This window comes from Bufo bufo, chromosome 11 (assembly GCF_905171765.1).
Source record: "Bufo bufo chromosome 11, aBufBuf1.1, whole genome shotgun sequence".
NCBI lineage: Eukaryota > Metazoa > Chordata > Amphibia > Anura > Bufonidae > Bufo > Bufo bufo.
The window spans coordinates 92,867,901-92,892,257 of NC_053399.1; the positions used below are offsets into that span (position 1 = coordinate 92,867,901).

The following is a 24,357-nucleotide window of genomic DNA, read 5'->3' on the forward strand; positions in this document are numbered from 1 at the left end:
CCCAGCTAGCTGTGTGATTGTGTAAGGTGGGGGAGGGGGCTTCTGGGAAAGCTGAATGATAAGGCCCCTTTCACAGGGGCGTTGCGGGAAAAGGTGCGGGTGCGTTGCGGGAACATGCACGATTTTTCCGCGCGAGTGTAAAACATTGTAATGCGTTTTGCACGCGTGTGAGAAAAATCGTGCATGTTTGGTACCCAAACCCGAACTTCCTCACAGAAGTTCGGGCTTGGGATCGGTGTTCTGTAGATTGTATTATTTCCCCTTATAACATGGTTCTAAGGAAAAATAATAGCATTCTGAATACAGAATGCATAGTACAATAGCGCTGGAGGGGTTAAAAAAATAATAATAATGTAACTCACCTTAATCCACTTGATCGCGCAGCCGGCATCTCTTCTGTCTTCTTCTTTGCTGTGTGCAGGAAAAGGACCTGTGGTGACGTCACTCTGGTCATCACATGGTCCGTCACATGATCCATCACCATGGTAAAAGATCATGTGATGGATCATGTGTTGACCGGAGTGACGTCACCACAGGTCCTGTTCCTGCACACAGCTAAGAAGAAAGAAGTGGATTAAGGTGAGTTATATTATTTATTTATTTATTTTAACCCCTTCAGCGCTATTTTACTTAGCATTCTGTATTCAGAATGCTATTATTTTCCCTTAGAACCATGTTAAAAGGGAAAATAATAAAGATCGGGTCTCCATCTCGATCGTCTCCTAGAAACCATGCGTGAAAATCGCACTGCATCCGCACTTGCTTGCGGATGATTGCGATTTTCACGCAGCCCCATTCACTTCTATAGGGCCTGCGTTGCGTGAAAAACGCACAGTATAGAGCATGCTGCGATTTTCACGCAACGCACAAGTGATGCGTGAAAATCACCACTTATGTGAACAGCCCCATAGAAATGAATGGGTCGGGATTCAGTGCGGGTGCAATGCGTTCAACTCACGCATCGCATCCGTGCGGAATACTCGCCCGTGTGAAAGGGTCCTAAGAGAAAAGTCATGTGGACCATGTTAATAGTCACCCAGCTTTCCCGGAAGCAGAGCTTCTGACTGTGTAAGGATGCATCGGTATGTAGAAGCAAAACTGCACAACTGTGTGTGAGCGAGCCCATAGGGGCGATGTCCCACGCTGGAAAGGTCACTTACCTGTGCCCAGTGCAGGGCAGGGATCTTCAGGTTCTGCTGGCTGCTGCTTCTGACTGCTGGGATGGTGTCCAGTTATCAGACTATAGAACCCCGCCCTCTGCTGGACATCACAGGTCATCACAGGAGAAGACTGCAAGAAATACAGAAAAACACATTATAATAGATTGATTTACGGCCAATTTTCCGTGGTACAAGGTAAAATCGGCTATGGATGTCCACAGTGTATAGTGACACACCACTGACGAGGTATGATCCCATCCACTGTCAGAACTATTGGGCATAAAAGGAATACATCTTATAAAGGTCTATACAGATTACAATATGGACTGATACACTGCCTGTCCAAAAAACAAAGTCGCCACCTGGATTTAACTAAGCAAGTAGTTCTGAGCCTCCTATTGGATAATTACTGCATGGGCGATTGTCTTTCAGCTGGCGACAAGTTATTTTACCCCGACTGGTGCAATGAGTTGCTTCTCATTTCTTAAACAACCATGTGTAAAGACACATCTCGTGGTCGTGGAAAAGATGTTAGTCTGTTGGAGAAGGATCAAATCATTGGCATGCATCAAGCAGAGAAAACATCTGAGGAGATTGCGGAAACTACTAAAATTGGGTTAAGAACTGTCCAACGCATTATTAAAAACTGGAAGGATAGTGGGGACCCATCGTATTCGAGGAAGAAATGTGGCGGAAAAAAAATCCTGAATGATCGTGATCGGCGATCACTTAAACGTTTGGTGAAATCAAATGGAAGAAAAACAACAGTAGAACTCAGGGCTATGCTTAATAGTGAAAGTAATAGAACTCAGGGCTATGTTTAATAGTGAAAGTAATAGAACTCAGGGCTATGTTTAATAGTGAAAGTAATAGAACTCAGGGCTATGTTTAATAGTGAAAGTAATAGAACTCAGGGCTATGTTTAATAATGAAAGTAATAGAACTCAGGGCTATGTTTAATAGTGAAAGTAATAGAACTCAGGGCTATGTTTAATAGTGAAAGTAATAGAACTCAGGGCTATGTTTAATAGTGAAAGTAATAGAACTCAGGGCTATGTTTAATAGTGAATGTAATAGAACTCAGGGCTATGTTTAATAGTGAAAGTAATAGAACTCAGGGCTATGTTTAATAGTGAAAGTAATAGAACTCAAAGCTATGTTTAATAGTGAAAGTAATAGAACTCAGGGCTATGTTTAATAGTGAAAGTAATAGAACTCAGGGCTATGTTTAATAGTGAAAGTAATAGAACTCAGGGCTATGTTTAATAGTGAAAGTAATAGAACTCAAAGCTATGTTTAATAGTGAAAGTAATAGAACTCAGGGCTATGTTTAATAGTGAAAGTAATAGAACTCAGGGCTATGTTTAATAGTGAAAGTAATAGAACTCAGGGCTATGTTTAATAGTGAAAGTAATAGAACTCAGGGCTATGTTTAATAGTGAAAGTAATAGAACTCAAAGCTATGTTTAATAGTGAAAGTAATAGAACTCAGGGCTATGTTTAATAGTGAAAGTAATAGAACTCAGGGCTATGTTTAATAGTGAAAGTAAGAGCATTTCCACAAAGAACTCAAGGAATTGGGACTGAACAGCTGTATAGCCGTAAGGAAACCACTAATCAGTGAGGAGAACCAGAAAAAAAAGGCTTCAATTTGCTAGGGAGCATAAAGATTGGACTCTGGGGCGATGGAAGAAGGTCATGTGGTCTGATGAGTCCAGATTTACCATGATGGGCGCATCAGGGTAAGAAGAGAGGCAGATGAAGTGATGCCCCCATCCTGCCTAGTGCCTACTGTACAAGCCTGTGGGGGCAGTGCTATGATCTGGGGTTGCTGCATTTGGTCAGGTCTAGGTTCAGCTCCAAGAATGAGGTCAGCCGACTACCTGAACATACTGAAGGACCAGGTTATTCCATCAATGGGTTTGTTCTTCCCTGATGGCACAGGCATATTCCAAGATGACAATGCCAGGATTCATCGGGCTCAGATTGTGAAAGAGTGGTTCAGGGAGCACGAGACATCATTGTCACACATGGATTGGCCACCACAGAGTCCACACCTTAACCCCATTGAGAATCTTTGGGTTGTGCTGGAGAAGGCTTTGCGGTCAGACTCTACCATCATCAATGCAAGATCTTGGTGAGAAATCAACGCTGGATGGAAATAAATCTTGTGACATTGCAGAAGCTTATCGGAACAATGCCACAGCGAATGCGTGCTGTAATCAAAGCTAAAGGCGGTCCAACGAAATATTAGAGTGTGTGACCTTTTATTTTTTTTGGTGGCCACTTTTTTTTTTTGGACAGGCACAGACTGTATATATGTGATGTATGGGAGCCATTTTGTCTGGTTTTGGGCTAACTCCCAGATTTAGTATCTGGGTAGAAATGTTTGTCTTCAGTGAATAGAAAGAGAGAGATTCACGTCATTAGATGTTATATCCTACATGTTATTATGGTAAGATATAGGAAGTAAAGTATAATCATATAAGTGCATTATATATAAGTATATTCATGGGATGTATTATAAGAATTAGGTGAATTTCTTCTAAGAGTCTCAATGTGTACGTGAAAGAATTACTTCAGTCTCAGGAGACTTTTTCTTGGGATTATAAGCAAATAGTGCGTCTTCACTCTAAGACAATAGACCAAAGTATCACCAGAAATTGGTCTATCCCAATGAATAGAAAAGGGACTTTATAGTATTTGTCTTAATTAAATGGGTTTAGAAACAGAATGGACGTCTGGTGGAGTGGCATACTAAGGTGTCTGTGTGAATAGAGGGCTAATTCTTGATACACATTCTTATTTCCTTCTATTGTTAGGAAATGTTGTCCCAAAGTTTAGGGCAAAAGTCAATCTTGTTTTTCTCTCTTTTAAGAAAATATAAGAATTAGTTGTACTTATAAAATGTAATCCAATGCCATCTAGTGGTAGAGTAAATTAAGACATGTGTTGTGAAATAGGTGGGGGAGTGACAGAAGATGATGTCACTGATTATTGATTAACCTGGACCAAGGGGGATAAAAAGGCAGCATAAGCTGATAGGGGAATCATCAAAACTATGAATTAACACATGTGGAATTATATACATAACAAACAAGTGTGAAACAACTGAAAATATGTCATATTCTATGTTCTTCAAAGTAGCCACCTTTTGCTTTGATTACTGCTTTGCACACTCTTGGCATTCTCTTGATGAGCTTCAAGAGGTAGTCCTCTGAAATGGTTTTCACTTCACAGGTGTGCCCTGTCAGGTTTAATAAGTGGGATTTCTTGCCTTATAAATGGGGTTGGGACCATCAGTGGCGTTGAGGAGAAGTCAGGTGGATACACAGCTGATAGTCCTACTGAATAGACTGTTAGAATTTGTATTATGGCAAGAAAAAAGCAGCTAAGTAAAGAAAAACGAGTGGCCATCATTACTTTAAGAAATGAAGGTCAGTCAGTCAGCCGAAAAATTGGGAAAACTGTGAAAGTAAGGGCTATTTGACCATGAAGGAGAGTGATGGGGTGCTGCGCCAGATGACCTGGCCTCCACAGTCACCGGACCTGAACCCAATCGAGATAGTTTGGGGTGAGCTGGACCGCAGAGTGAAGGCAAAAGGGCCAACAAGTGCTAAGCATCTCTGGGAACTCCTTCAAGACTGTTGGAAGACCATTTCAGGGGACTACCTCTTGAAGCTCATCAAGAGAATGCCAAGAGTGTGCAAAGCAGTAATCAAAGCAAAAGGTGGCTACTTTGAAGAACCTAGAATATGACATATTTTCAGTTGTTTCACACTTGTTTGTTATGTATATAATTCCACATGTGTTAATTCATAGTTTTGATGCCTTCATAGTCATGAAAATAAAGAAAACTCTTTGAATGAGAAGGTGTGTCCAAACTTTTGGTCTGTACTGTATATATATATATATATATATATATATATATTCAATTAACCATACTTTGTGTCTAGAATCTGTCTTGGAATAAGGCTAGGCTGTAACTGCAGTATCATCCTAACTTTTCCAAATACAGGGAGATTTATAAATACTGTTGAGAGTTATCACGGTATCATCTCCAGAGTGTATGGTTGATTATATATATAGATATATATATATATATATATATATATATATATAGATAAAATGAACCATTAGGTAAACTTTTCTGTAAAGAATAAATCAAGGCAACTGGACTTACTGTAGATTTCTTGAAAACGTTTCACTCGTTCTTCCAACGAGCTTTCTCAATTCTGAGTGACTGTACAAGAATTCTCTGGGAATAAATATGTAACTGAATCAACATCTGGTAATTATACCAAGCATGGGGTCAAAAGTGTTGATTCCATTATCCTAATTGGAGTCAGTAGGTGATAAAGACTTCCCAGAAAAAGGTGTCAAGACAGCATTGTATGTGGCAGACAATATATGTCTAACCCCCCAGCCTCTATTCAAGCTTGGCTTCTCCATTTTTACGTAGATGGCCTCCTTCACACCTCATTTGTACCAATCGGCCTCCTTATCCAAAAAACGTACTTGACTGTCTTCAAAGGTGTGACCTGTTTCTTTTAGATGTAAGTCTATTGTCTGCCACATACAATGCTGTCTTGACACCTTTTTCTGGGAGGTCATTATCACCTACTGACTCCAATTAGGATAATGGAATCAACACCTTTGACCCCATGCTGGGTATAATGACCTCTGACCCCATGCTGGGTATAATTACCAGATGTTGATTCAGTTACATATTTATTCCCAGAGAATTCTTGTACAGTCACTCAGAATTGAGAAAGCTCGTTGGAAGAACGAGTGAAACGTTTTCAAGAAATCTACAGCCTTGATTTATTCTTTACAGATATACCATGAACTGGATAAATGAGAACTTTCACAGACATTAGGTAAACTTGATTTGAGTTTAATTAGATTTATCTGTCGGCTGAGAGAAATCAGGTCTAAGGCTACATACACACGACCGCAAACCGCAGATCCACAAAAAACGGAAGCCGCCCGTGTGCCTTCCAAAATTTACGGAATGGGGGGCCCATTGTAGAAATGCCTATTCTTGTCCACAAAAAGGACAAAATAGGACATGCTATATTTTTTTTGCGGGGCCACGGAAAGGAGAAACATGGAGTGTTGTCCGCATCTTTTGCGGCCCCACTGAAGTGAATGGATCCGCACTGAGCCGCAAAAAATGCGGCTCGGATGCGGACCCGAACAACGGTCGTGTGCATGAGGCCTTAACGTGATTTAGAATATATTGTAAGATTTTATCAAAATAAGGAATTGTAGGGAATACATATATATCCTTTAGGTTACCTTGGGCTTTCTTAAAAAGTTTTGCATATCATTGATGAATTTTTATAATTTTATTGTCACTGATTTTAATATTTAATTAGTTTGCACATTATTATTATCTTAAATATATATTTTGTTTACAACTGGGTTCTTTTTGTCTTCAATTCGACGCAGATCAAGAGCTCTGCTGATAGCTTGGTATTTATGTTAATAGGTTAGAATCTCCTCCTTTACCGATTCTAATTTATTCGCATAAATAATATGGACTGTTGTTAATGAGAGCAGTATAAATATTCGGACACCACTGTTATGGTACTGTAATACACTAATGATTAGCTCACTGCACGCCACTTTTGGGAGCGGAACTAATTTTGATCAAATTGCGATCACCCATCTAGTGCCATGACCTGATGGATTCCTGCTCAGATAGAAAACGGACCCGTATCTGTGGCCTCAGACTATACACTGAAATCTAGGCTTGTAACTAGAAATACCTAGACAAGATGGGGAGGAGCTAGAGTAATAGTAAAGCCATTCATAATATTAAAATCGACAGGAAGCAACTTTGCAAAAAATAGGAAAAATGTAATGTTTTGTGTCTGCTGCTCCTATGAGTCTCCATGGCAACAGACTACAAGCATACCCTTGTGTAGTCTGTTCCTGAAGTCACATGGACATCCATCTGTCTACTCCCACCTACCGAATATACAGTAATATGGGATAGTCGGAAGGGCGTATTTCCAGAGGATCTGACTACACAGAGTTTGTTTATAGTCTGTTGCCATGGAAACACAGAGGTCTGGACATGAGCTGTAGACACAAAATCTTAAGTTTTGTTTCTACCGCTCCTGTGCGTCTCTATGGCAACAGACTACAAACATACACTTGTGTAGTCTGATCCTGCAGTCACATCGACATCCATCTGTCTACTCCCACCTACCGAATATAAAGTATTATGGGATAGTTGGAAGGGCATATGACTAGTCTGTTGCCATGGAAACACAGAGGTCTGCACATGAGCTGTAGACACAAAATCTTAAGTCTTGTTTCTAACGCTCCTGTGCGTCTCTATGGCAACAGACTACAAACATACCCTTGTGTAGTCTGATCCTGCAGTCACATCGACATCCATCTGTCTACTCCCACCTACCGAATATAAAGTATTATGGGATAGTTGGAAGGGCATATGACTAGTCTGTTGCCATGGAAACACAGAGGTCTGCACATGAGCTGTAGACACAAAATCTTAAGTCTTGTTTCTAACGCTCCTGTGCGTCTCTATGGCAACAGACTACAAACATACCCTTGTGTAGTCTGATCCTGCAGTCACATCGACATCCATCTGTCTACTCCCACCTATCGAATATAAAGTATTATGGGATAGTTGGAAGGGCATGCTGCCATGGAAACACAGAGGTCTGCACATGAGCTGTAGACACGAAACAACAGGATCTGCAAAGTGGCTTCGTTTAGAGGAGGAGCCTTCTTTTTAAAGATAAAAAAGTTTCAATGAAATAGGTAGATGGAAGAGGACATGAGGTCATCACACTATCTCAGTAGTGCAGCCTCGCACATCTGGCCTGTAACTTTAAGTGGTCATATCTCAGCATAGAAGCAAGATATTTAGAAACGGTTTTCGCGTGTTTAGTGAGGGTTCCCTTCTGGTCGATCTCCTTTAAAGGGTTTCTTCGTATTGTGCTTGTACCGTGTAATATAAACATTGTCAAAAGTTGGCCGGCGAGAGAGGACGGCTGCGGAGGCGGCGTACACGGGCAGGACAAAGCTGCTTACATTGGTTTCTGTTACAGACGAGGGCATGTAAACAGTCCCAATCCCCTCACTCGGCCATGTTCCCGACAACCACACTCAGTAGCCAGATTTAGATTACGGGGTATGAGCGCTCACTGAATTGGCGCAGTAACATGGGGAAAGGGGTCGGGGAAAGTTTCCGATTTGGATTTATTAATTTCTAACCTTGCAGGTGCAGTTCTTAGTCAGTGGGGTCTTTAGGGTATATATCTTATGGCTCCCGCATGGAGCAGACACCCCGTACAGCTGGGGACAATGTTTACAAGTGTCAGGATTGATGAGGTGACAACACTTTTCTATTCAGGCAATGAGTTTAAAAGAGCAGATTACAGAGAGGTCAGTGCCCTAAAATTAGATGAGCACGTAGCATCAGCACCGAAATCCAGCACGTCCCAGTAACCTGAGAGTGGAATCCAAAGGAAAATACCTGTGACTTGTCTTTATTGTACTGGGAAATGAATATGCAGGATTGTTCTGTCGCTGGGGCTTTAGGGACTGAAGTAGCGTAGGCGGAGCTAGTGGTGGAGGCGTGGCTATCCAATGACATCACATTTGTGGGTGTGCCTGGTGACTATAAGTGATTACAGTACAGTACACATATTCAGTAACTCACAGGTGACCTTCTCTTTCTTCTCCATTTGGCCCAGACTCCCATGATGAATTCTCCTGGTGACTGCAAAGTTTACTGCCCAGACATCTTTGCTTTCTCACTTCTGCAACCATCTCCAGACTCTGTATGAACACAAATAAATTCAGACACCATTGATATCCCCATAAACAAGACAGCTATAGATCCTCCCATAACAGTTATCGCACACCACCCCAAAAACTATGACAGCTAAGTGTCAGTGTCATTATCCTGTACCCCGAGTGTCAGTATCCTGTACCCCGAGTGTCAGTGTCATTATCCTGTACCCCGAGTGTCAGTGTCATTATCCTGTACCCCCAGTGTCAGTGTCGTTATCCTGTACCCCGAGTGTCAGTGTCATTATCCTGTACCCCGAGTGTCAGTGTGTCATTATCCTGTACCCCAAGTGTCAGTGTCATTATCCTGTACCCTAAGTGTCAGTGTCATTATCCTGTACCCCGAGTGTCAGTGTCATTATCCTGTACCCCCAGTGTCAGTGTCGTTATCCTGTACCCCGAGTGTCAGTGTCATTATCCTGTACCCCCAGTGTCAGTGTCGTTATCCTGTACCCCGAGTGTCAGTGTCATTATCCTGTACCCCGAGTGTCAGTGTCATTATCCTGTACCCCGAGTGTCAGTGTCATTATCCTGTACCCCGAGTGTCAGTGTCATTATCCTGTCCCCCAAGTGTCAGTGTCATTATCCTGTACCCCGAGTGTCAGTGTCATTATCCTGTACCCCAAGTGTCAGTGTCATTATCCTGTACCCCGAGTGTCAGTGTCATCACCCTGTACCCCAAGTGTCAGTGTCATTATCCTGTACCCCAAGTGTCAGTGTCATTATCCTGTACCCCAAGTGTCGGTGTCATTATCCTGCACCCCGAGTATCAGTGTCATTATCCTGTACCCCGAGTGTCAGTGTCATTATCCTGTACCCCGAGTGTCAGTGTCATTAACCTGTACCCCCAGTGTCAGTGTCATTATCCTGTACCCCAAGTGTCAGTGTCATTATCCTGCACCCCAAGTGTCAGCGTCATTATCCTGTACCCCAAGTGTCAGTGTCATTATCCTGTCCCCCAAGTGTCAGTGTCATTATCCTGTACCCCAAGTGTCAGTGTCATTATCCTGTACCCTAAGTGTCACTGTCATTATCCTGTACCCCAAGTGTCAGTGTCATTATCCTGTACCCCGAGTGTCAGTGTCATTATCCTGTACCCCAAGTGTCAGTGTCATTATCCTGTACTCCAAGTGTCAGTGTCATTATCCTGTACCCCAAGTGTCGGTGTCATTATCCTGCACCCCCAAGTGTCAGTGTCATTATCCTGTACCCCCAGTGTCAGTGTCATTATCCTGTACCCCGAGTGTCAGTGTCATTGTCCTGTACGACAAATGCAGCAATATGAGTGATGCTGATACGAGAAGGCACTGATTATTATGAGTGACATGTGTATGTGTTTTGGCGTGACCATTTCTCGAGGGATACATTTGTGTACATCTAAGGCTACTTTCACACTAGTTTTTTTTTCGGATCCGTCATGGATCTGCAAAAACGCTTCCGTTACAATAATACAACCGCATGCATCCGTCATGAACAGATCCGGTTGTATTATGTCTTCTATAGCCATGACCAATCCGTCCCTATTGACTTACATTGTGTGCAGGGCCGGTGCAAGGATTTTTGCTGCCCTAGGCAAGATAAAAATTTACGCCCCCCCCCCCCCCCCCCTTATCAGATGATCTGCCCATATCATGTTCCACCCCTTTCTCAGTTTTTAAATTAAAAGAACTGCTATGTTTCCCTTAGGGTTAATCCAGCTTCTTGTAGCCGTCTCTTTTTGCGGAACGGAATTGCGGGCCCATACAACGTGCGGCCCCGATCCGGAACTGCGGACCCGGATCCGCAATTCCGATCCTGAAAAAAATAAAACATGTCCTATTCTTGTCCACAATAGTGCCGGCAATGTGCGGTCCGCAAAGTGCGGAACGCACATTGCCGCTGTCCGTGTTTTGTGGATCCGCAAAACACACACGGATGTGTGAATGGACCCTAAATGTGAGGTAAATTAGTTTCCAATGTAATATTAATAACTAAACAATTACATAATAAACATATTGCATTGTCTACTTACCACCAGGACAGTAAGATGATCTGCTCTCTGGCTGCAGTCTGGCTCTTGGTCTGGCTCTGGGGACTCCCTTGTCACTCTCATTATTCCCCCCCCTCTCCCTTGTCACTCATTATTTCCACCCTCCCCTCCCCACTCATTATTTCCACCCCCCTCCCCCCTCCCCACTTATTATTTCCACCCCCCCTCCCCACTCATTATTCCCCCCCTCCCCTCCCCACTTATTATTTCCACCCCCCTCGTCACTCATTATTTCCACCCCCCCTCCCCACTCATTATTTCCACCCCCTCTCCCCACTCATTATTTCCACCCCCCCTCCCCACTCATTATTTCCACCCCCCCTCCCCACTCATTATTTCCACCCCCCCTCCCCACTCATTATTTCCACCCCCCCTCCCCACTCATTATTTCCACCCTCCCCTCCCCACTCATTATTTCCACCCCCCCTTCCCCCTTGTCACTCATTATTCTCCTCCCCCTTCTCACTCATTATTCTCCCCCCCTTGTCACTCATTATCCCCCCCCCCTTGTCACTCATGATTTCCCCCCCTTGTCACTCATTATCCCCCCCCTTGTCACTCATTATTCTCCCCCCCTTGTCACTCATTATCCCCCCCCCCTTGTCACTCATTATTCCCCCCCCCCTTGTCACTCATTATTCCCCCCCCCCCTTGTCACTCATTATTCCCCCCCCCTTGTCACTCATTATTCCCCCCCTTGTCACTCATTATTCCCCCCCCTTGTCACTCATTATTCCCCCCCCCTTGTCACTCATTATTCCCCCCCCTTGTCACTCATTATCCCCCCCTTGTCACTCATTATTCCCCCCCCCTTGTCACTCATTATTCCCCCCCCCCTTGTCACTCATTATTCCCCCCCCTTGTCACTCATTATTCCCCCCCCCCTTGTCACTCATTATTCCCCCCCCCTTGTCACTCATTATTCCCCCCCCCCCTTGTCACTCATTATTCCCCCCCCCTTGTCACTCATTATCCCCCCCCCCTTGTCACTCATTATTCCCCCCCCCCTTGTCACTCATTATTCCCCCCCCCCTTGTCACTCATTATTCCCCCCCCCCTTGTCACTCATTCTACCCCCACCTCTAGTGTAGCGTGGCCGAGCTCTGTTCGGTCCGCGGTACAGGAGCATTTGTTTCCTGTACCCGGCCGGACTGACAGGAAGTGCACACTATGTGAGCACTTCCTGTCAGTCCGGCCAGGTACAGGAAACAAAAGCTCCTGTACCGCGGACCGAACAGAGCTCGGCCACGCTACATTAACAGCACAGACAGAGCAGGATTCTTTAGAGCGGCAAGCGCTCAGCCTCAGCCGCCGGCCGCCCCCAACTTATATAAGCAATTTTTTTTTTTTTTTACCGCAACGGGCGCCGGGCGCCCCCTGCTGCATGGCGCCCTAGGCGACTGCCTAAGTCGCCTTACTGGTGGCGCCGGCCCTGATTGTGTGTGCCAGGACGGATCCGTTTGGCTCAGTTTCGTCAAGCGGACAGCAAAACGCTTGAGGCAGCCTCCAGAGCGGAGGCAGCCTCCGATGACTGATCGGAGGCAAACTGATGCATTCTGAGCGGATCCTTTTCCATTCAGAATGCATTAGGGCAAAACTGATCCGTTTGGGACCTCAGTATGGCACATCCCTATTCACACAGAGCGATGTGCTGCATAAATGATCGGGTCACCCAAACGCTTTGCTCAGGAGACCAGCAGCGCATTCAGACAGGAGAATTAATTGCAATGAGCATTCGAAGGAACGTTTATTCCCACTAATTGGCCCAATCTACGGCCCATGTCAGATAGGGATCATGTACATGCCGTATTATGGTGTTAATTTGTATAAAGGTCCATGAGACCTCTACTGAAACAAATCTGACATAAATAACTTATTGGCATGCTGCATCAGATGCCAACTGTGCAAAAGTACTCTCAGTGTCCGATAGAGCTCGTGACACAGGGCATGGAAGTAAGAAATAATAAAGAGGTGCCACCTGGTGGCAGTAAACAGTAACAGCAGTGCCACATACAGGCAGTAGTAAAAAAAGACACATTCTGAAATTGGAGGGGGCTTTAAAATGCAGTTTTCAGTTTCCTCATGGCAGATAAAAAAATTATAAAGTGATCCGATCGCTTGGCGTGAATCTCCAATTTATCTTATCAGATATTCAGGATTACTTACAGTGATAGCTGCGGAGGTGGAGAGTCTTGCAGAAGACAGATGAAGATAAAATATGAATACGAAATATTGATTATTGGATGCCGGATTAAAGGATTTTTGCTGTAATGTCAGCAATAGTAACACATATTCTCCAATAACCTCTTGCTTTAATACAGGAGATCCCATCTGTAGGGATATTTAGGATGTAGTACGGTGGCCCGCTCCTTTCTGGTAGGTTATCTGGTGCTCAGGGGGAAAGGTAGGTGTCCGTAGGGTCCTGGAAGATACATAATCTCAGTGGGGAAGGTGAGCAGGTAGCAGATGTAGCCTTATGCCACTAAGCTTCGGTTGGGGTGGTGTAAAGCACGCCGTCTCGAGCAATGGAAACATCTTCTGTGGAGTGACCACGTTGCTCTACCTGGAGTCTGATGGGCAGGTCTGGGTTTGGCAAATGCTAGGAGTATGTTACCTGCCTGACTGCATTGTGCCAACTGTAAAGTTTGGTGGAGGAGAGATAATACCGTAGGTAGGGTTGTTTTTCAGTAGTCTTCCTTGGCCCCTCAGTTCCAGTGAAGGAAATACTTCAGCAGACCAAGACATTATGGATAACTCTATGCTTTCAACGTTTGAGAAGGCCCTTTTTTGGTCCAGCATGACTGTGGTCCAGTGCACAAAGCAAGCTCCATAAAGGCATGGTTGGGGAGTTTGGTGTGGAAGAACCTGACTGGCCTTGACCTCAACCCTAACCAAAATGGAAACATCTTCTGTGGAGTGACCACATTTCTCTACCTGGAGTCTCATGGGCAGGTCTGGGTTTGGCAAATGCCAGGATAATGTTACCTGCCTGACTGTATTGTGCCAACTGTAAGGTTGGTGGAAGAGAGATAACGCCGTAGGGTTGTTTTTCAGTAGTCTTCCTTGGCCCCTCAGTTCCAGTGAAGGAAATACTTCAGCAGACCAAGACATTATGGACAACTGTATGCTTTCAACGTTGGAGAAGGCCCTTTTTCAGTCCAGCATGACTGTTGTCCAGTGCACAAAGCAAGCTCCATAAAGGCATCGTTGGGGAGTTTGGTGTGGAAGAACCTGACTGGCCTTGACCTCAACCCTAACCAAAATGGAAACATCTTTTGTGGAGTGACCACGTTTCTCTACCTGGAGTCTGATGGGCAGGTCTGGGTTTGGCAAATGCCAGAAGAATGTTACCTGTCTGACTGTATTGTGCCAACTGTAAGGTTTGGCGGAGGAGAGATAACGCCGTAGGGTTGTTTTTCAGTAGTCTTCCTTGGCCCCTCAGTTCCAGTGAAGGAAATACTTCAGCAGACCAAGACATTATGGACAACTGTATGCTTTCAACGTTGGAGAAGGCCCTTTTTCAGTCCAGCATGACTGTGGTCCAGTGCACAAAGCAAGCTCCATAAAGGCATGGTTGGGGAGTTTGGTGTGGAAAAAACTGACTGGCCTTGACCTCAACCCCAACCAACACCTTTGAGAAGCTAGAACAGAGATTGCGAGACAGACCTTCTCATCCAACATCAGTGTCTGACCTCACAGATGCTTTCCTGACAGAATAGGCAATAGACACACTCCAAGGTCTTCTAGAAAGCCACCAGAGGACAGTCTTCAGATACTTCAAGCCAGCCAAGAGGGGAAATAATCTGTGAAGCTGCAAAAAGTGTTGTCTCATTTTGCCACGCGGTTCATAAATAATGGCGGATCCCTGGTTTGTCGCTTGTCCGATGCCATGGTCGCCTACCTGCAATGTGCCAGTGTAGCTAGCATATCATCACAGTAATCCCCTGTGTCGTACCCCTATCCCTCCATTATCTAATTGTGTGGACATACACAGATATGGAATCTCCCAACCTTCTGGCTTTGTGGAGATGAATTTGCTCTTAGGTAACTTTCATGTTGTCTACTGTAATCCTGAGCTATCTGCAGTGATATCAGCACATCCGATCGCTGAGCCGCAGTTTGTGAGCTCTGGAGTGTGTGTGTGTACCAGCCATGGGACTATTATACACTCTTACACATCATTATATAACTGGCACTGCGCACCGGTAAGAGATCAGCATACAGTCCGTCCATTGGCAGACGTCAGCCATGGTGGGCAGGGTGAAGTGCCGGAGCGGTGGTTGCGATTGGCAGGCACGGTCGGAGGGGCGGCCGCTCCTTCTCATTCATCTGCAGCTCCTGTGTTCAGACATGTGTTTGCCTGAGGGATTATTTACCCTGCGAGTCATTACCTCTTCCACAGCGCACCTTCTGCAGGACCCTGTGCTGCTAATATACGGCTGCGCACACCGTAATCCCATCATAGCTAGATTATGAGATGTTGTGGATTTCTGGACAGATGACATCGATCAGCCATCACATTACTGGTGACAACGGCGGCTGGGATGTACTGGGCAGCAACCAGATCTTTTAGTTAACCCTTTCCCATTTTTGTTCTTTTTTTTTTTATTTTTTAACCTCCCCTAATGCTTTTTTGCGTGACCATTTAAAATCCGAAAGAATGCACTGGAAAATCTGGGGGGGGGGGGGGGGGGGGGGGGGGGGGGAATGGGGTGGAATTGGTGAAAAAACACAATTCGGACACCGTTTTACGTGTTTCATTTTCTACAGTGTACACCGTGTGGTACAAATGACACATTACCTTTAGGGCTCGCGCACACGACGGGCACAGTTCCGTTGTCATTCCGCATCACGGATGCGGACCCATTCATTTCAATGGGTTCCGCAGATCCGGAGATGCGGAACGGAAGCACGGAACGGAACACTACGGAGTGCTTTCTGGGGTTCCGTTCCGTGCCTCAGCATCGCAAAAGGATAGATTTTTTTTGCGGAAAGGAAGGAATCGCGGACCCATTCAAGTGAATGGGTCTGCGATCCCCATGCGCTCGCCCCACGGAAGGTGCCCGTGCATTGCGGACCGCAATTTGCGGTTCACAGCACGGGCACGAGACACCAACGGTCGTGTGAACAAGCCCTTATTCGGCAGGTCAGGATGGTTATAGCTGACCAGTCCAACACCAAAATGACAATTTCGACGGTTTTTCGCTGGCCGTGGACCCTTTATGACAATCTCTGTCTGTGCCAGGCTGGATTTTATTTTATTTTATTTCATGGGATACTTTTACCTACCTTTTAAAAAACTTTTTATAAAATCCCTTTAGTTTGCTATGGGTCATCAATATCTGATCAGTGCTGTAATTACCAGCTCCGTCCACTACACAATGGATGGAGCTGTGTAGTTCTGGCACCGACTTCAAGTGTCGAAGCCACGACTGATCAGCGGTGTGCAGAGCGTTATGTCGAAGCCATGACTGATCAGCGGTGGTGCAGAGCGTCATGTCGAAGCCACGACTGATCAGCGGTGGTGCAGAGCGTCATGTCGAAGCCATGACTGATCAGCAGTGGTGCAGAGCGTCATGTCGAAGCCACGACTGATCAGCGGTGGTGCAGAGCGTCATGTCGAAGCCATGACTGATCAGCGGTGGTGCAGAGCATCATGTCGAAGCCACGACTGATCAGCGGTGGTGCAGAGCGTCATGTCGAAACCATAACTGATCAGCGGTGGTGCAGAGCGTCATGTCGAAGCCACGACTGTTCAGCGGTGGTGCAGAGCGTCATGTCGAAGCCATGACTTATCAGCGGTGGTGCAGAGCGTCATGTCGAAGCCACGACTGATCAGCGGTGGTGCAGAGCGTCATGTCGAAGCCATGACTGATCAGCGGTGGTGCAGAGCGTCATGTCGAAGCCACGACTGATCAGCGGTGGTGCAGAGCGTCATGTCGAAGCCACGACTGATCAGCGGTGGTGCAGAGCGTCATGTCGAAGCCATGACTGATCAGCGGTGGTGCAGAGCGTCATGTCGAAGCCATGACTGATCAGCGGTGGTGCAGAGCGTCATGTTGAAGCCACGACTGATCAGCGGTGGTGCAGAGCGTCATGTCGAAGCCACGACTGATCAGCGGTGGTGCAGAGCGTCATGTCGAAGCCACGACTGATCAGCAGTGGTGCAGAGCGTCATGTCGAAGCCACGACTGATCAGCGGTGTGCAGAGCGTCATGTCGAAGCCACGACTGATCAGTGGTGGTGCAGAGCGTCATGTCGAAGCCACGACTGATCAGTGGTGGTGCAGAGCGTCATGTCGAAGCCACGACTGATCAGCGGTGTGCAGAGCGTCATGTCGAAGCCACGACTGATCAGCGGTGGTGCAGAGCGTCATGTCGAAGCCAAGACTGATCAGCGGTGGTGCAGAGCGTCATGTCGAAGCCACGACTGATCAGCGGTGGTGCAGAGCGTCATGTCGAAGCCACGACTGATCAGCGGTGGTGCAGAGCGTCATGTCGAAGCCACGACTGATCAGCGGTGGTGCAGAGCGTCATGTCGAAGCCACGACTGATCAGCGGTGTGCAGAGCGTCATGTCGAAGCCATGACTGATCAGCGGTGGTGCAGAGCGTCATGTCGAAGCCACGACTGATCAGCGGTGGTGCAGAGCGTCATGTCGAAGCCACGACTGATCAGCGGTGGTGCAGAGCGTCATGTCGAAGCCAGGACTGATCAGCGGTGGTGCAGAGCGTCATGTCGAAGCCACAACTGATCAGCGGGGGTGCAGAGCGTCATGTCGAAGCCACGACTGATCAGCGGTGGTGCAGAGCGTCATGTCGAAGCCACGACTGATCAGCGGTGGTGCAGAGCGTCATGTCGAAGCCACGACTGATCATCGGTGGTGCAGAGCGTCATGTCGAAGCCACGACTGATCAGCGGTGTGCAGAGCGTCATGTCGAAGCCACGACTGATCAGCGGTGGTGCAGAGCGTCATGTCGAAGCCATGACTGATCAGCGGTGGTGCAGAGCGTCATGTCAAAGCCACGACTGATCAGCGGTGGTGCAGAGCGTCATGTCGAAGCCACGACTGATCAGCGGTGGTGCAGAGCGCCATGTCGAAGCCATGACTGATCAGCAGTGGTGCAGAGCGTCATGTCGAAGCCACGACTGATCAGCGGTGGTGCAGAGCGTCATGTCGAAGCCATGACTGATCAGCGGTGGTACAGAGCATCATGTCGAAGCCACGACTGATCAGCGGTGGTGCAGAGCGTCATGTCGAAACCATAACTGATCAGCGGTGGTGCAGAGCGTCATGTCGAAGCCACGACTGTTCAGCGGTGGTGCAGAGCGTCATGTCGAAGCCATGACGTATCAGCGGTGTGCAGAGCGTCATGTCGAAGCCACGACTGATCAGCGGTGGTGCAGAGCGTCATGTCGAAGCCATGACTGATCAGCGGTGGTGCAGAGCGTCATGTCGAAGCCACGACTGATCAGCGGTGGTGCAGAGCGTCATGTCGAAGCCACGACTGATCAGCGGTGGTGCAGAGCGTCATGTCGAAGCCACGACTGATCAGCGGTGGTGCAGAGCATCATGTCGAAGCCACGACTGATCAGCGGTGGTGCAGAGCGTCATGTCGAAGCCACGACTGATCAGCGGTGGTGCAGAGCGTCATGTCGAAGCCACGACTGATCAGCGGTGGTGCAGAGCGTCATGTCGAAGCCACGACTGATCAGCGGTGGTGCAGAGCGTCATGTCGAAGCCACGACTGATCATCGGTGGTGCAGAGCGTCATGTCGAAGCCACGACTGATCAGCGGTGGTGAAAAGCGTCATGTCGAAGCCATGACTGATCAGCGGTGGTGCAGAGCATCAGACGCCCACTGATCAGATATTGATGGCCTATCCTGAGGGTATATGGTATCGAGAGTTCCTGAAATTTCTTCTCTCCTAGATAATACCACTCACAGGTGATAATGGAATATTGCAAATTGGAAGGAACCACAGCAACTCCACCATGAACGTAACACCACATACCGCGGGGTCGTAGGGTGCTGAGGTGCACAATGAATCAGAGCCGCCAATGGTCTTCTAACTGCAGAATCCAAACCTCTTCCGGCATTAACATCAGCACAAAAATGGGTTACCATGCAAGCCTTGTATCACCAAGCATTAGATGGAGTGGAGGAAACGTCTTCTTCTCTATCTGGTGGTCTGATGGACGAGTCTAGGTTTGTCGAAAGCCAGAAGAACATTGCCTGACTTATTCGGTGGAGGAGCGATAATGCTATGGTGGTGTTCTTCACCAGGACATTTAGAACAATCGCATGCTTCCAACTTTGTGGGAACAGTTTGGAGAAGGCCCTTTTTTGGTCCAGCATGACTGGGGGAGGCAAGGTTGGGGGAGTTTGGTGTGGAAGAACTTGACTGGCCCTGACCTCAACCCCATCCAACACATTTGGGTTGAACTAGAACGTAGATTGTGAGCCAGGCCTTCTCAGTAAAAGGAGCTGCAGGAAAGTTGTTCCGCCAATTCCTGGCACCGATGTGTGTCGTGCGTCATAAACAATTTTTTTTTTTCTTCCATTTGCTCGCAGTCGAATAAATTGAGGTCTTTGACCCAATTAAAAAGAATGAAATGACAAGACGGCACAAAGGAGCGTCCCCCATCTCTGCCGGCTCCTGACTTCATTTTGATAACAAACCATATAATAAAAAGGACTCGTTACCGACCTCGTGAAGGGAAGATCGTAGAAAAAAAATGGAAACAAAATTGCTGCTCCTTGCTTATTACGCCTAACAAAAAAAACATTATAAAAGGTGATCAAACTGGCTCCTATGAAAACTACAAATACCCAGCAAAAAAACCCTAAAAAACGCCCCGAGGATGGAAAAATAAATCCGTTCTGGGTCTTTAAAGTCCATCTGTCAGCAGGTTTGTACCTATGAAACTGGCTGACCTAATGCTGGCAGCTGAAACATCTGTGTCGGTCCCATGTTCATATGTGCCCATATTTCTGAGAAAAATGAAGTTTTAATATATGCAAATGAGCCTCTAGGAGCAATGGGGGCGTTACCATTACACCTAGAGACTCCGCTCTCTCTACAACAGCTGCGCCCTCTGCACTTTGACAGGACCAGGTGTGACGATGTTTTTACTGTCTGGTCCTGTCAATCAAAGTGCAGAGGGTGCGGCAGTTGCAGAGAGTAATGGCAACGCCCCCGTTGCTCCTAGAGGCTCATTTACATATATTAAAGCATCATTTTTCTCAGAAATACGGGCACATAGGAACACGGGACCAACACAGATGTCTTCAGCTGCCGGCATTAGGTCAGCCAGTTTCATAGGTACAAACCTGCCCTTTAAAATGTGGCGCGGCAAAAAGAAATTATTTTGCAAAAAGAGTAAAAGAAATATGATAAAACTGTAAAAAATAAAGGTGTTCTGTTTTTTTATAGTGCGTGTTGACCCCTTGCCCCCCAAAAAAATGACAGAACTGCTGGACGTCTGGAGTTTAAAAATGGCACCCACTTGGAAGAGGAACAGACACCCGGATCTTACGTCTGCGATTGGGGATAATGCCGATCAAGAACATTTTACCCCACAGATGCCATGATCAATTCTGACCATGGCATCTGAGGTGGCTTTTGGGCTTGTAAGGTTGGTGAATTCCGGCAGTCGGTTCCGTTGCCGGAACTGCCTGCCGGATCCGGAAATCCGTATGCAAATGGCTAGCATGTTTCCGGATCCGGATGCGTCTGACAAATGCATTGCAATACCGAATCTGTCTCTCCCGTGTCATCCGGAAAAACGGATCCGGTATTTATCTTTTTCACAGATTTAAAGGTCTGCGCATGCGCAGCCCGGGAAACCCGGATCCGTTTTTTTTCCGGAACACATGGTACCAGATCCGGCATTAATACATTTCAAATGGAAATTAATGCCAGATCCGGTAAGTGAGTCCCTATGACGGAACTCTATACCGCAAAACTTTAACGCTAGTGTGAAAGTACCCTAAAAGATAAAAAAAAAAAAACATTAAAAAAATAGAATAAAAAGTGATCAAAAAGTCATACATACCCCAAGATGATATAAATAAAAAAGTAAAGAACGCGTGCTAGCGGCGATAGTAAATGATGCCAATAGAAAGTACAACTTGTCCTACAAAACACAAGCCCTCATACGGCTATGTGAGTGGAAAAATAAAAACGTTATGGCTTTGAGAAGGCGAAAGGCAAAAACGGACAATGGCCAGGTTAACCCTTTCCTGCCTTGTGCGGTAGTGCTCTCACTGCTGAGCTTGGCAGTTTAACCCCTTAGATATTTACCATGGCATTTTAGGGGTTAGAGAGAGAGGCGGCTCCCCCTCCTACCCCATCAGCCCCTCCAACAATGCGATCTTGGTGAGCTGAGGGGTTGCTATGGTAGCCAGGAGGACCCTGACAATGGCCCCCAGGCCTGCCATGTACCTGCCTGTAGGATTACAGTATTGCAGTGTATTATATCCACACTGCAACTAAGGCCTCATGCACACGAACGTATATTCTTTCCGTGTCCGTTCCGGGTTTTTTTGCGCACCGTATACAGAGCCATTCATTTCAATCGGTCCGCAAAAAAAACGGAAGCTACTCTGTGTGCATTCTGTTTCTGTATGTCCGTTCCGCAAAAAAATAGAACATGTCCTATTATTGTCCGCATTACGGACAAGGATAGTACCGTTCTATTAGGGGCCGAAATACGGAATGCACACGGAAGTCATCTGTATTTTTTGCGGATCCGTTTTTTTGCGGACCGCAAAATACATACGGTTGTGTGCATGAGGCCTAAGGGACAGACGAAGAAGGGGATTTATCAAAAGTGGTGAAAAGGAAAACTGGCTGAGTTGTAGTGCAGCGCGGGCCGGAAGTAGACCAGGGTTTTTTTTTTTTTTAACATCTGATCCGAGCCTGATGGGGGGGCTGATCCGAGCCTGATGGGGGGGGGCTAATCCGAGCCTGATGGGGGGGCTGATCCGAGCCTGATGGGGGGGCTGATCTGAGGCTGATGGGGGGCTGATCTGAGGCTGATGGGGGGGCTGATCCGAGCCTGATGGGGGGCTGATCTGAGGCTGATGGGGGGGCTGATCCGAGCCTGATGGGGGGGTTAATCCGAGTCTGATGGGGGGGCTGATCCGAGCCTGATGGGGGGGCTGATCCGAGCCTGATGGGGGGGGGCTAATCCGAGCCTGATGGGGGGGCTGATCCGAGCCTGATGGGGGGGCTGATCTGAGGCTGATGGGGGGCTGATCTGAGGCTGATGGGGGGGGCTGATCCGAGCCTGATGGGGGGCTGATCTGAGGCTGATGGGGGGGCTGATCCGAGCCTGATGGGGGGGTTAATCCGAGTCTGATGGGGGGGCTGATCCGAGCCTGATGGGGGGGCTGATCTGAGGCTGATGGGGGGGCTGATCCGAGCCTGATGGGGGGCTGATCTGAGGCTGATGGGGGGGCTGATCCGAGGCTGATGGGGGGGCTAATCCGAGCCTGATGGGGGGGCTGATCCGAGCCTGATGGGGGGGCTGATCCGAGCCTGATGGGGGGGGCTGATCCGAGGCTGATGGGGGGGCTGATCCGAGGCTGATGGGGGGGCTAATCCGAGCCTAATGGGGGGGCTGATCCAAGCCTGATGGGGGGGCTGATCCGAGCCTGATGGGGGGGGGCTGATCCGAGCCTGATGGGGGGGCTGATCCGAGCCTGATGGGGGGGCTGATCCGAGGCTGATGGGGGGCGCTGATCCGAGCCTGATGGGGGGGCTGATCCGAGCCTGATGGGGGGGCTGATCCGAGCCTGATGGGGGGGCTGATCCGAGCCTGATGGGGGGGCTGATCCAAGCCTGATGGGGGGGCTGATTTGAGGCTGATGGGGGGGCTAATCCGAGCCTGATGGGGGGGCTGATCCGAGCCTGATGGGGGGGCTGATCCGAGCCTGATGGGGGGGGGCTGATCCGAGCCTGAAGGAGCTTGGGGGTCTGATGAAAAATATTTTTTTCTTATTTTATTCCTACAAATCCTAGGTGCGTCTTATAGTCCAAAAAATATGGTATGGGTTTAGTTCCCCTTTAAAAAATAAAGAAATCTATAAAGATACGCTAATGCTGTAAGTGCGCTCACCTGCATAATAAGGTTAACGTTGTATAATATAGATTTTCAGGGTTATCTGACTCCTTGTAAATGATGGATCCGTCATCAGCATCTGATCAGTCACGTGAATGGGGCTGAGCTGTGAATGGGCCGCAGCGCTCGGTGCCTTCTCAAACGCCCGGATGTCGGAGCCCCACCAATCAGATACCGGTGACCTATCCTCTGCATAAGAATAGGATAACTGTCCTATGTCCAATAATCCAGCATAGTTGATAATTCGGTGTCCTATATAGATTACCTTCCCCACGTCTGGTCAGGGTTCCACCCTCCTGCGGCCGAGATTACGCCCTGATGGGAACACGGACAAGAAATAATAATCAGATTAGAAATTAGAATTTTAATAATTCTCTCATTTTGCACCTGTCATTCCACGTGGTCTCCTCCATTACCATCCAGAGCCCCCCCAAACCCCCCTATGTCACCCAATTGGCCTGTTTTGGCCTTTATCACACGGCCAGGGCGTCTAGCGGAACTAAAATGGCTGTGGTTCGGGTAATGCCTCTGTTATATACCCCCCTCAAGTGATCATGTATAGACATGAAGGGGTTAATCGGAGCCCACTACAAATTGACATTCACCGACTTAAAATCCGCCCCAGGAGGGGTCAAGATTTTTGACGAGACGCGAGGAAACGCTCGCGTCGCGGAAATTGTTAAATTTGCTGCGCAATTTCTGTCAGAAAGCCGAGGCGCTTTCAGTGGTGGATTTGCAGCTCAAAAACCACAGGTGCGGAGCCCATTTGCCTTTATACATCTCTCTGTGCCCGTCCAATAATCCAGAAAATGGGATTATTAATAATTTACCACACGAAACCCTAAAATTCTAGCAACTTCCATATTGTTGTCCCCCCCCCTTTTTATTTTTCACATGGTAAAGTCCATCCCCCCTATTATACGCACAGCTTTATCAATGAGCCCCTCTCACACATCTGCTGTGTGCACGTTATAAACCACCGCCAACAGCGTTCTCCGCCCACTAGATAAGCCCATCCAATCGCCTTCTTCCTCCCCGCCCCATCGCCCCGCCCATCACATTGCATCCAGGCAGCACCACTACTCCTCTCCCAGTCCACATGTAGGGGCGGGCTGTCGTGCGCTAGCTTTAGACCAATCAGGACACACCGTCAACTCTTTCACCCGCCCCCTTCGACTGTAGCCAATCCGAGGGCTGGGATGCGAGT

General features: G+C 47.3%; 1 protein-coding gene across 1 annotated transcript in view; it reads right to left on the bottom strand.

Annotated features, from left to right (window-relative positions):
- Positions 1-24,357, bottom strand: part of CA14 (carbonic anhydrase 14) — a 77,605-nt gene that overhangs the window by 52,326 nt on the left and 922 nt on the right. Inside the window, exons 2-4 of the mRNA XM_040412048.1 lie at positions 23,416-23,465; positions 8,863-8,981; positions 1,161-1,290 (exon numbers count right to left, since the gene is read on the bottom strand). Of these exons, the coding sequence (XP_040267982.1) occupies positions 1,161-1,290; positions 8,863-8,904 (172 nt within the window). The 5' untranslated portion in view covers positions 8,905-8,981; positions 23,416-23,465. The remainder of the gene's footprint in view (positions 1-1,160; positions 1,291-8,862; positions 8,982-23,415; positions 23,466-24,357) is intronic.